At 55.5% G+C, this 13,324-nt stretch overlaps 1 protein-coding gene across 2 annotated transcripts in view; it reads right to left on the minus strand.

Moving 5' to 3' along the window:
- LOC135543105 (cytochrome P450 27C1-like) overlaps positions 1-13,324 on the minus strand; it is a 62,928-nt gene that overhangs the window by 3,208 nt on the left and 46,396 nt on the right. For both annotated transcript variants that reach the window (XM_064970180.1, XM_064970179.1), the window contains exon 8: positions 25-228. In XM_064970180.1, coding sequence (XP_064826252.1) covers positions 25-228 — 204 coding nt within the window. The remainder of the gene's footprint in view (positions 1-24; positions 229-13,324) is intronic.

Genomic DNA, 13,324 nt, shown 5'->3' on the forward strand with positions numbered 1-13,324 from the left:
TGTGTGTGTGTGAGGTTCCCCCACCTGTGTAAGAGCCAGGTGCATCTCCAGTTCAGCTATCCTCCTGCCGATGCAGCTCCTGATGCCGTAGCCGAACGGGATGGAGCCGAAGTTATCCACCCGGTCCGTAGCGTCCTTCCTGATCCAGCGGTCTGGCCGGAAGTCATCAGCCCCGGGGAAGTTCTCCTCGTCCATGGAGGTAGAGTAGTGACATAGAGCCAACTGGGTCTGAGGAGGAGAGGAGACAGGGAGGATATGAGGAGAGTCTGAGGAGGAGAGGAGACAGGGAGGATATGAGGAGAGTCTGGGGCTGAGGAGGAGAGGAGACAGGGAGGATATGAGGAGAGTCTGAGGAGGAGAGGAGACAGGGAGGATATGAGGAGAGTCTGGGTCTGAGGAGGAGAGGAGACAGGGAGGATATGAGGAGAGTCTGAGGAGGAGAGGAGACAGGGAGGATATGAGGAGAGTCTGGGTCTGAGGAGGAGACAGGGAGGATATGAGGAGAGGAGACAGGGAGGATATGAGGAGAGTCTGGGTCTGAGGAGGAGAGGAGACAGGGAGGATATGAGGAGAGTCTAAGGAGGAGAGGAGACAGGGAGGATATGAGGAGAGTCTGGGGAGGAGAGGAGACAGGTAGGATATGAGGAGAGGAGACAGGGAGGATATGAGGAGAGTCTGGGTCTGAGGAGGAGAGGAGACAGGGAGGATATGAGGAGAGTCTGGGGAGGAGAGGAGACAGGGAGGATATGAGGAGAGGAGACAGGGAGGATATGAGGAGAGTCTGAGGAGGAGAGGAGACAGGGAGGATATGAGGAGAGTCTGGGGAGGAGAGGAGACAGGGAGGATATGAGGAGAATCTGAGGAGGAGAGGAGACAGGCAGGATATGAGGAGAGTCTGAGGAGGAGGAGAGGAGACAGGGAGGATATGAGGAGAGTCTGGGTCTAAGGAGGAGAGGAGACAGGGAGGATATGAGGAGAGTCTGAGGAGGAGAGGAGACATGGAGGATATGAGGAGAGTCTGAGGAGGAGGAGAGGAGACAGGGAGGATATGAGGAGAGTCTGGGTCTAAGTAGGAGAGGAGACAGGGAGGATATGAGGAGAGTCTGAGGAGGAGAGGAGACAGGGAGGATATGAGGAGAGGAGACAGGGAGGATATGAGGAGAGTCTGAGGAGGAGAGGAGAGGAGACAGGGAGGATATGAGGAGAGTAGACAGGGAGGATATGAGGAGAGTCTGAGGAGGAGAGGAGACAGGGAGGATATGAGGAGAGTAGACAGGGAGGATATGAGGAGAGTCTGGGTCTGAGGAGGAGAGGAGACAGGGAGGATATGAGGAGAGTCTGAGGAGGAGAGGAGACAGGGAGGATATGAGGAGAGGAGACAGGGAGGATATGAGGAGAGTCTGAGGAGGAGAGGAGACAGGGAGGATATGAGGAGAGTCTGGGTCTGAGGAGGAGAGGAGACAGGGAGGATATGAGGAGAGTCTGAGGAGGAGAGGAGACAGGGAGGATATGAGGAGAATCTGGGTCTGAGGAGGAGAGGAGACAGGGAGGATATGAGGAGAGTCTGAGGAGGAGAGGAGACAGGGAGGATATGAGGAGAGTCTGAGGAGGAGAGGAGACAGGGAGGATATGAGGAGAGTCTGGGTCTGAGGAGGAGAGGAGACAGGGAGGATATGAGGAGAGTCTGAGGAGGAGAGGAGACAGGGAGGATATGAGGAGAGTCTGGGTCTGAGGAGGAGAGGAGACAGGGAGGATATGAGGAGAGTCTGAGGAGGAGAGGAGACAGGGAGAATATGAGGAGAGTCTGGGTCTGAGGAGGAGAGGAGACAGGGAGGATATGAGGAGAGTCTGAGGAGGAGAAGAGACAGGGAGGATATGAGGAGAGTCTGGGTCTGAGGAGGAGAGGAGACAGGGAGGATATGAGGAGAGTCTGGGTCTGAGGAGGAGACAGGGAGGATATGAGGAGAGTCTGAGGAGGAGAGGAGACAGGGAGGATATGAGGAGAGTCTGAGGAGGAGAGGAGACAGGGAGGATATGAGGAGAGTCTGGGTCTAAGTAGGAGAGGAGACAGGGAGGATATGAGGAGAGTCTGAGGAGGAGAGGAGACAGGGAGGATATGAGGAGAGTCTGAGGAGGAGAGGAGACAGGGAGGATATGAGGAGAGGAGACAGGGAGGATATGAGGAGAGTCTGAGGAGGAGAGGAGACAGGGAGGATATGAGGAGAGTAGACAGGGAGGATATGAGGAGAGTCTGGGTCTGAGGAGGAGAGGAGACAGGGAGGATATGAGGAGAGTCTGAGGAGGAGAGGAGACAGGGAGGATATGAGGAGAGGAGACAGGGAGGATATGAAGAGAGTCTGAGGAGGAGAGGAGACAGGGAGGATATGAGGAGAGGAGACAGGGAGGATATGAGGAGAGTCTGAGGAGGAGAGGAGACAGGGAGGATATGAGGAGAGTCTGGGTCTGAGGAGGAGAGGAGACAGGGAGGATATGAGGAGAGTCTGAGGAGGAGAGGAGAGGAGACAGGGAGGATATGAGGAGAATCTGGGTCTGAGGAGGAGAGGAGACAGGCAGGATATGAGGAGAGTCTGAGGAGGAGAGGAGACAGGGAGGATATGAGGAGAGTCTGAGGAGGAGAGGAGACAGGGAGGATATGAGGAGAGTCTGGGTCTGAGGAGGAGAGGAGACAGGGAGGATATGAGGAGAGTCTGAGGAGGAGAGGAGACAGGGAGGATATGAGGAGAGTCTGGGTCTGAGGAGGAGAGGAGACAGGGAGGATATGAGGAGAGTCTGAGGAGGAGAGGAGACAGGGAGGATATGAGGAGAGTCTGGGTCTGAGGAGGAGAGGAGACAGGGAGGATATGAGGAGAGTCTGAGGAGGAGAAGAGACAGGGAGGATATGAGGAGAGTCTGGGTCTGAGGAGGAGAGGAGACAGGGAGGATATGAGGAGAGTCTGGGGAGGAGGAGAGGAGACAGGGAGGATATGAGGAGAGTCTGAGGAGGAGAGGAGACAGGGAGGATATGAGGAGAGTCTGGGTCTGAGGAGGAGAGGAGACAGGGAGGATATGAGGAGAGTCTGAGGAGGAGAGGAGACGGAGGATATGAGGAGAGTCTGGGTCTGAGGAGGAGACAGGGAGGATATGAGGAGAGTCTGAGGAGGAGAGGAGACAGGGAGGATATGAGGAGAGTCTGGGGAGGAGGAGAAGACAGGGAGGATATGAGGAGAGTCTGAGGAGGAGAGGAGACAGGGAGGATATGAGGAGAGTCTGGGTCTGAGGAGGAGAGGAGACAGGGAGGATATGAGGAGAGTCTGAGGAGGAGGAGACAGGGAGGATATGAGGAGAGTCTGAGGAGGAGAGGAGACAGGGAGGATATGAGGAGAGTCTGAGGAGGAGAGGAGACAGGGAGGATATGAGGAGAGTCTAAGGAGGAGAGGAGACAGGGAGGATATGAGGAGAGTCTGAGGAGGAGAGGAGACAGGGAGGATATGAGGAGAGTCTGGGTCTGAGGAGGAGAGGAGACAGGGAGGATATGAGGAGAGTCTGAGGAGGAGAGGAGACAGGGAGGATATGAGGAGAGTCTGGGGAGGAGGAGACAGGGAGGATATGAGGAGAGGAGACAGGGAGGATATGAGGAGAGTCTGAGGAGGAGAGGAGACAGGGAGGATATGAGGAGAGTCTGAGGAGGAGGAGAGGAGACAGGGAGGATATGAGGAGAGTCTGGGTCTGAGGAGGAGAGGAGACAGGGAGGATATGAGGAGAGTCTGGGTCTGAGGAGGAGACAGGGAGGATATGAGGAGAGTCTGAGGAGGAGGAGAGGAGACAGGGAGGATATGAAGAGAGTCTGAGGAGGAGAGGAGACAGGGAGGATATGAGGAGAGTCTGGGTCTGAGGAGGAGACAGGGAGGATATGAGGAGAGTCTGAGGAGGAGGAGAGGAGACAGGGAGGATATGAAGAGAGTCTGGGTCTGAAGAGGAGAGGAGACAGGGAGGATATGAGGAGAGTCTGGGGCTGAGGAGGAGACAGGGAGGATATGAGGAGAGTCTGAGGAGGAGAGGAGACAGGGAGGATATGAGGAGAGTCTGGGTCTGAAGAGGAGAGGAGACAGGGAGGATATGAGGAGAGTCTGAGGAGGAGAGGAGACATGGAGGATATGAGGAGAGTCTGAGGAGGAGAGGAGACAGGGAGGATATGAGGAGAGTCTGGGTCTGAGGAGGAGACAGGGAGGATATGAGGAGAGTCTGAGGAGGAGGAGAGGAGACAGGGAGGATATGAAGAGAGTCTGGGTCTGAAGAGGAGAGGAGACAGGGAGGATATGAGGAGAGTCTGGGGCTGAGGAGGAGACAGGGAGGATATGAGGAGAGTCTGAGGAGGAGAGGAGACAGGGAGGATATGAGGAGAGTCTGGGTCTGAAGAGGAGAGGAGACAGGGAGGATATGAGGAGAGTCTGAGGAGGAGAGGAGACAGGGAGGATATGAGGAGAGGAGACAGGGAGGATATGAGGAGAGTCTGAGGAGGAGAGGAGACAGGGAGGATATGAGGAGAGTCTGGGTCTGAAGAGGAGAGGAGACAGGGAGGATATGAGGAGAGGAGACAGGGAGGATATGAGGAGAGTCTGGGTCTGAGGAGGAGAGGAGAGTCTGGGTCTGAAGAGGAGACAGGGAGGATATGAGGAGAGTCTGGGTCTGAGGAGGAGAGGAGAGTCTGGGTCTGAAGAGGAGACAGGGAGGATATGAGGAGAGTCTGGGTCTGAAGAGGAGAGGAGACAGGGAGGATATGAGGAGAGTCTGAGGAGGAGAGGAGACAGGGAGGATATGAGGAGAGGAGACAGGGAGGATATGAGGAGAGTCTGAGGAGGAGGAGAGGAGACAGGGAGGATATGAGGAGAGTCTGGGTCTAAGGAGGAGAGGAGACAGGGAGGATATGAGGAGAGTCTGAGGAGGAGAGGAGACATGGAGGATATGAGGAGAGTCTGAGGAGGAGGAGAGGAGACAGGGAGGATATGAGGAGAGTCTGGGTCTAAGTAGGAGAGGAGACAGGGAGGATATGAGGAGAGTCTGAGGAGGAGAGGAGACAGGGAGGATATGAGGAGAGGAGACAGGGAGGATATGAGGAGAGTCTGAGGAGGAGAGGAGACAGGGAGGATATGAGGAGAGTAGACAGGGAGGATATGAGGAGAGTCTGGGTCTGAGGAGGAGAGGAGACAGGGAGGATATGAGGAGAGTCTGAGGAGGAGAGGAGACAGGGAGGATATGAGGAGAGGAGACAGGGAGGATATGAGGAGAGTCTGAGGAGGAGAGGAGACAGGGAGGATATGAGGAGAGTCTGGGTCTGAGGAGGAGAGGAGACAGGGAGGATATGAGGAGAGTCTGAGGAGGAGAGGAGACAGGGAGGATATGAGGAGAATCTGGGTCTGAGGAGGAGAGGAGACAGGGAGGATATGAGGAGAGTCTGAGGAGGAGAGGAGACAGGGAGGATATGAGGAGAGTCTGAGGAGGAGAGGAGACAGGGAGGATATGAGGAGAGTCTGGGTCTGAGGAGGAGAGGAGACAGGGAGGATATGAGGAGAGTCTGAGGAGGAGAGGAGACAGGGAGGATATGAGGAGAGTCTGGGTCTGAGGAGGAGAGGAGACAGGGAGGATATGAGGAGAGTCTGAGGAGGAGAGGAGACAGGGAGAATATGAGGAGAGTCTGGGTCTGAGGAGGAGAGGAGACAGGGAGGATATGAGGAGAGTCTGAGGAGGAGAAGAGACAGGGAGGATATGAGGAGAGTCTGGGTCTGAGGAGGAGAGGAGACAGGGAGGATATGAGGAGAGTCTGGGTCTGAGGAGGAGACAGGGAGGATATGAGGAGAGTCTGAGGAGGAGAGGAGACAGGGAGGATATGAGGAGAGTCTGAGGAGGAGAGGAGACAGGGAGGATATGAGGAGAGTCTGGGTCTAAGTAGGAGAGGAGACAGGGAGGATATGAGGAGAGTCTGAGGGAGGAGAGGAGACAGGGAGGATATGAGGAGAGTCTGAGGAGGAGAGGAGACAGGGAGGATATGAGGAGAGGAGACAGGGAGGATATGAGGAGAGTCTGAGGAGGAGAGGAGACAGGGAGGATATGAGGAGAGTAGACAGGGAGGATATGAGGAGAGTCTGGGTCTGAGGAGGAGAGGAGACAGGGAGGATATGAGGAGAGTCTGAGGAGGAGAGGAGACAGGGAGGATATGAGGAGAGGAGACAGGGAGGATATGAAGAGAGTCTGAGGAGGAGAGGAGACAGGGAGGATATGAGGAGAGGAGACAGGGAGGATATGAGGAGAGTCTGAGGAGGAGAGGAGACAGGGAGGATATGAGGAGAGTCTGGGTCTGAGGAGGAGAGGAGACAGGGAGGATATGAGGAGAGTCTGAGGAGGAGAGGAGAGGAGACAGGGAGGATATGAGGAGAATCTGGGTCTGAGGAGGAGAGGAGACAGGCAGGATATGAGGAGAGTCTGAGGAGGAGAGGAGACAGGGAGGATATGAGGAGAGTCTGAGGAGGAGAGGAGACAGGGAGGATATGAGGAGAGTCTGGGTCTGAGGAGGAGAGGAGACAGGGAGGATATGAGGAGAGTCTGAGGAGGAGAGGAGACAGGGAGGATATGAGGAGAGTCTGGGTCTGAGGAGGAGAGGAGACAGGGAGGATATGAGGAGAGTCTGAGGAGGAGAGGAGACAGGGAGGATATGAGGAGAGTCTGGGTCTGAGGAGGAGAGGAGACAGGGAGGATATGAGGAGAGTCTGAGGAGGAGAAGAGACAGGGAGGATATGAGGAGAGTCTGGGTCTGAGGAGGAGAGGAGACAGGGAGGATATGAGGAGAGTCTGGGGAGGAGGAGAGGAGACAGGGAGGATATGAGGAGAGTCTGAGGAGGAGAGGAGACAGGGAGGATATGAGGAGAGTCTGGGTCTGAGGAGGAGAGGAGACAGGGAGGATATGAGGAGAGTCTGAGGAGGAGAGGAGACAGGGAGGATATGAGGAGAGTCTGGGTCTGAGGAGGAGACAGGGAGGATATGAGGAGAGTCTGAGGAGGAGAGGAGACAGGGAGGATATGAGGAGAGTCTGGGGAGGAGGAGGAGACAGGGAGGATATGAGGAGAGTCTGAGGAGGAGAGGAGACAGGGAGGATATGAGGAGAGTCTGGGTCTGAGGAGGAGAGGAGACAGGGAGGATATGAGGAGAGTCTGAGGAGGAGGAGACAGGGAGGATATGAGGAGAGTCTGAGGAGGAGAGGAGACAGGGAGGATATGAGGAGAGTCTGAGGAGGAGAGGAGACAGGGAGGATATGAGGAGAGTCTAAGGAGGAGAGGAGACAGGGAGGATATGAGGAGAGTCTGAGGAGGAGAGGAGACAGGGAGGATATGAGGAGAGTCTGGGTCTGAGGAGGAGAGGAGACAGGGAGGATATGAGGAGAGTCTGAGGAGGAGAGGAGACAGGGAGGATATGAGGAGAGTCTGGGGAGGAGAGACAGGGAGGATATGAGGAGAGGAGACAGGGAGGATATGAGGAGAGTCTGAGGAGGAGAGGAGACAGGGAGGATATGAGGAGAGTCTGAGGAGGAGGAGAGGAGACAGGGAGGATATGAGGAGAGTCTGGGTCTGAGGAGGAGAGGAGACAGGGAGGATATGAGGAGAGTCTGGGTCTGAGGAGGAGACAGGGAGGATATGAGGAGAGTCTGAGGAGGAGGAGAGGAGACAGGGAGGATATGAAGAGAGTCTGAGGAGGAGAGGAGACAGGGAGGATATGAGGAGAGTCTGGGTCTGAGGAGGAGACAGGGAGGATATGAGGAGAGTCTGAGGAGGAGGAGAGGAGACAGGGAGGATATGAAGAGAGTCTGGGTCTGAAGAGGAGAGGAGACAGGGAGGATATGAGGAGAGTCTGGGGCTGAGGAGGAGACAGGGAGGATATGAGGAGAGTCTGAGGAGGAGAGGAGACAGGGAGGATATGAGGAGAGTCTGGGTCTGAAGAGGAGAGGAGACAGGGAGGATATGAGGAGAGTCTGAGGAGGAGAGGAGACATGGAGGATATGAGGAGAGTCTGAGGAGGAGAGGAGACAGGGAGGATATGAGGAGAGTCTGGGTCTGAGGAGGAGACAGGGAGGATATGAGGAGAGTCTGAGGAGGAGAGGAGACAGGGAGGATATGAGGAGAGGAGACAGGGAGGATATGAGGAGAGTCTGAGGAGGAGAGGAGACAGGGAGGATATGAGGAGAGTAGACAGGGAGGATATGAGGAGAGTCTGGGTCTGAGGAGGAGAGGAGACAGGGAGGATATGAGGAGAGTCTGAGGAGGAGAGGAGACAGGGAGGATATGAGGAGAGGAGACAGGGAGGATATGAGGAGAGTCTGAGGAGGAGAGGAGACAGGGAGGATATGAGGAGAGTCTGGGTCTGAGGAGGAGAGGAGACAGGGAGGATATGAGGAGAGTCTGAGGAGGAGAGGAGACAGGGAGGATATGAGGAGAATCTGGGTCTGAGGAGGAGAGGAGACAGGGAGGATATGAGGAGAGTCTGAGGAGGAGAGGAGACAGGGAGGATATGAGGAGAGTCTGAGGAGGAGAGGAGACAGGGAGGATATGAGGAGAGTCTGGGTCTGAGGAGGAGAGGAGACAGGGAGGATATGAGGAGAGTCTGAGGAGGAGAGGAGACAGGGAGGATATGAGGAGAGTCTGGGTCTGAGGAGGAGAGGAGACAGGGAGGATATGAGGAGAGTCTGAGGAGGAGAGGAGACAGGGAGAATATGAGGAGAGTCTGGGTCTGAGGAGGAGAGGAGACAGGGAGGATATGAGGAGAGTCTGAGGAGGAGAAGAGACAGGGAGGATATGAGGAGAGTCTGGGTCTGAGGAGGAGAGGAGACAGGGAGGATATGAGGAGAGTCTGGGTCTGAGGAGGAGACAGGGAGGATATGAGGAGAGTCTGAGGAGGAGAGGAGACAGGGAGGATATGAGGAGAGTCTGAGGAGGAGAGGAGACAGGGAGGATATGAGGAGAGTCTGGGTCTAAGTAGGAGAGGAGACAGGGAGGATATGAGGAGAGTCTGAGGAGGAGAGGAGACAGGGAGGATATGAGGAGAGTCTGAGGAGGAGAGGAGACAGGGAGGATATGAGGAGAGGAGACAGGGAGGATATGAGGAGAGTCTGAGGAGGAGAGGAGACAGGGAGGATATGAGGAGAGTAGACAGGGAGGATATGAGGAGAGTCTGGGTCTGAGGAGGAGAGGAGACAGGGAGGATATGAGGAGAGTCTGAGGAGGAGAGGAGACAGGGAGGATATGAGGAGAGGAGACAGGGAGGATATGAAGAGAGTCTGAGGAGGAGAGGAGACAGGGAGGATATGAGGAGAGGAGACAGGGAGGATATGAGGAGAGTCTGAGGAGGAGAGGAGACAGGGAGGATATGAGGAGAGTCTGGGTCTGAGGAGGAGAGGAGACAGGGAGGATATGAGGAGAGTCTGAGGAGGAGAGGAGAGGAGACAGGGAGGATATGAGGAGAATCTGGGTCTGAGGAGGAGAGGAGACAGGCAGGATATGAGGAGAGTCTGAGGAGGAGAGGAGACAGGGAGGATATGAGGAGAGTCTGAGGAGGAGAGGAGACAGGGAGGATATGAGGAGAGTCTGGGTCTGAGGAGGAGAGGAGACAGGGAGGATATGAGGAGAGTCTGAGGAGGAGAGGAGACAGGGAGGATATGAGGAGAGTCTGGGTCTGAGGAGGAGAGGAGACAGGGAGGATATGAGGAGAGTCTGAGGAGGAGAGGAGACAGGGAGGATATGAGGAGAGTCTGGGTCTGAGGAGGAGAGGAGACAGGGAGGATATGAGGAGAGTCTGAGGAGGAGAAGAGACAGGGAGGATATGAGGAGAGTCTGGGTCTGAGGAGGAGAGGAGACAGGGAGGATATGAGGAGAGTCTGGGGAGGAGGAGAGGAGACAGGGAGGATATGAGGAGAGTCTGAGGAGGAGAGGAGACAGGGAGGATATGAGGAGAGTCTGGGTCTGAGGAGGAGAGGAGACAGGGAGGATATGAGGAGAGTCTGAGGAGGAGAGGAGACAGGGAGGATATGAGGAGAGTCTGGGTCTGAGGAGGAGACAGGGAGGATATGAGGAGAGTCTGAGGAGGAGAGGAGACAGGGAGGATATGAGGAGAGTCTGGGGAGGAGGAGGAGACAGGGAGGATATGAGGAGAGTCTGAGGAGGAGAGGAGACAGGGAGGATATGAGGAGAGTCTGGGTCTGAGGAGGAGAGGAGACAGGGAGGATATGAGGAGAGTCTGAGGAGGAGGAGACAGGGAGGATATGAGGAGAGTCTGAGGAGGAGAGGAGACAGGGAGGATATGAGGAGAGTCTGAGGAGGAGAGGAGACAGGGAGGATATGAGGAGAGTCTAAGGAGGAGAGGAGACAGGGAGGATATGAGGAGAGTCTGAGGAGGAGAGGAGACAGGGAGGATATGAGGAGAGTCTGGGTCTGAGGAGGAGAGGAGACAGGGAGGATATGAGGAGAGTCTGAGGAGGAGAGGAGACAGGGAGGATATGAGGAGAGTCTGGGGAGGAGGAGACAGGGAGGATATGAGGAGAGGAGACAGGGAGGATATGAGGAGAGTCTGAGGAGGAGAGGAGACAGGGAGGATATGAGGAGAGTCTGAGGAGGAGGAGAGGAGACAGGGAGGATATGAGGAGAGTCTGGGTCTGAGGAGGAGAGGAGACAGGGAGGATATGAGGAGAGTCTGGGTCTGAGGAGGAGACAGGGAGGATATGAGGAGAGTCTGAGGAGGAGGAGAGGAGACAGGGAGGATATGAAGAGAGTCTGAGGAGGAGAGGAGACAGGGAGGATATGAGGAGAGTCTGGGTCTGAGGAGGAGACAGGGAGGATATGAGGAGAGTCTGAGGAGGAGGAGAGGAGACAGGGAGGATATGAAGAGAGTCTGGGTCTGAAGAGGAGAGGAGACAGGGAGGATATGAGGAGAGTCTGGGGCTGAGGAGGAGACAGGGAGGATATGAGGAGAGTCTGAGGAGGAGAGGAGACAGGGAGGATATGAGGAGAGTCTGGGTCTGAAGAGGAGAGGAGACAGGGAGGATATGAGGAGAGTCTGAGGAGGAGAGGAGACATGGAGGATATGAGGAGAGTCTGAGGAGGAGAGGAGACAGGGAGGATATGAGGAGAGTCTGGGTCTGAGGAGGAGACAGGGAGGATATGAGGAGAGTCTGAGGAGGAGGAGAGGAGACAGGGAGGATATGAAGAGAGTCTGGGTCTGAAGAGGAGAGGAGACAGGGAGGATATGAGGAGAGTCTGGGGCTGAGGAGGAGACAGGGAGGATATGAGGAGAGTCTGAGGAGGAGAGGAGACAGGGAGGATATGAGGAGAGTCTGGGTCTGAAGAGGAGAGGAGACAGGGAGGATATGAGGAGAGTCTGAGGAGGAGAGGAGACAGGGAGGATATGAGGAGAGGAGACAGGGAGGATATGAGGAGAGTCTGAGGAGGAGAGGAGACAGGGAGGATATGAGGAGAGTCTGGGTCTGAAGAGGAGAGGAGACAGGGAGGATATGAGGAGAGGAGACAGGGAGGATATGAGGAGAGTCTGGGTCTGAGGAGGAGAGGAGAGTCTGGGTCTGAGGAGGAGAGGAGAGTCTGGGTCTGAAGAGGAGAGGAGACAGGGAGGATATGAGGAGAGTCTGAGGAGGAGAGGAGACAGGGAGGATATGAGGAGAGGAGACAGGGAGGATATGAGGAGAGTCTGGGTCTGAAGAGGAGAGGAGACAGGGAGGATATGAGGAGAGTCTGAGGAGGAGAGGAGACAGGGAGGATATGAGGAGAGGAGACAGGGAGGATATGAGGAGAGTCTGAGGAGGAGGAGAGGAGACAGGGAGGATATGAGGAGAGTCTGGGTCTGAGGAGGAGAGGAGACAGGGAGGATATGAGGAGAGTCTGAGGAGGAGAGGAGACAGGGAGCATATGAGGAGAGTCTGAGGAGGAGAGGAGACAGGGAGGATATGAGGAGAGTCTGGGTCTGAGGAGGAGAGGAGACAGGGAGGATATGAGGAGAGTCTGAGGAGGAGAGGAGAGGAGACAGGGAGGATATGAGGAGAGTCTGGGGAGGAGAGGAGACAGGGAGGATATGAGGAGAGGAGACAGGGAGGATATGAGGAGAGTCTGAGGAGGAGAGGAGACAGGGAGGATATGAGGAGAGTCTGGGTCTGAGGAGGAGACAGGGAGGATATGAGGAGAGTCTGAGGAGGAGGAGAGGAGACAGGGAGGATATGAAGAGAGTCTGGGTCTGAAGAGGAGAGGAGACAGGGAGGATATGAGGAGAGTCTGAGGAGGAGAGGAGACAGGGAGGATATGAGGAGAGTCTGGGTCTGAAGAGGAGACAGGGAGGATATGAGGAGAGTCTGAGGAGGAGGAGAGGAGACAGGGAGGATATGAGGAGAGTCTGAGGAGGAGAGGAGACAGGGAGGATATGAGGAGAGTCTGGGGCTGAGGAGGAGAGGAGACAGGGAGGATATGAGGAGAGTCTGAGGAGGAGAGGAGACAGGGAGGATATGAGGAGAGTCTGGGTCTGAGGAGGAGAGGAGACAGGGAGGATATGAGGAGAGTCTGGGGAGGAGAGGAGACAGGGAGGATATGAGGAGAGTCTGAGGAGGAGAGGAGACAGGGAGGATATGAGGAGAGTCTGAGGAGGAGAGGAGACAGGGAGGATATGAGGAGAGGAGACAGGGAGGATATGAGGAGAGTCTGAGGAGGAGAGGAGACAGGGAGGATATGAGGAGAGTCTGGGTCTGAGGAGGAGAGGAGACAGGGAGGATATGAGGAGAGTCTGAGGAGGAGAGGAGACAGGGAGGATATGAGGAGAGTCTGAGGAGGAGAGGAGACAGGGAGGATATGAGGAGAGTCTGAGGAGGAGAGGAGACAGGGAGGATATGAGGAGAGGAGACAGGGAGGATATGAGGAGAGTCTGAGGAGGAGAGGAGACAGGGAGGATATGAGGAGAGTCTGAGGAGGAGAGGAGACAGGGAGGATATGAGGAGAGTCTGGGTCTGAAGAGGAGACAGGGAGGATATGAGGAGAGTCTGAGGAGGAGAGGAGACAGGGAGGATATGAGGAGAGTCTGGGTCTGAGGAGGAGAGGAGACAGGGAGGATATGAGGAGAGTCTGGGGAGGAGAGGAGACAGGGAGGATATGAGGAGAGTCTGAGGAGGAGAGGAGACAGGGAGGATATGAGGAGAGTCTGAGGAGGAGAGGAGACAGGGAGGATATGAGGAGAGGAGACAGGGAGGATATGAGGAGAGTCTGAGGAGGAGAGGAGACAGGGAGGATATGAGGAG

Source organism: Oncorhynchus masou, chromosome 7, assembly GCF_036934945.1.
Source record: "Oncorhynchus masou masou isolate Uvic2021 chromosome 7, UVic_Omas_1.1, whole genome shotgun sequence".
Lineage (NCBI taxonomy): Eukaryota > Metazoa > Chordata > Actinopteri > Salmoniformes > Salmonidae > Oncorhynchus > Oncorhynchus masou.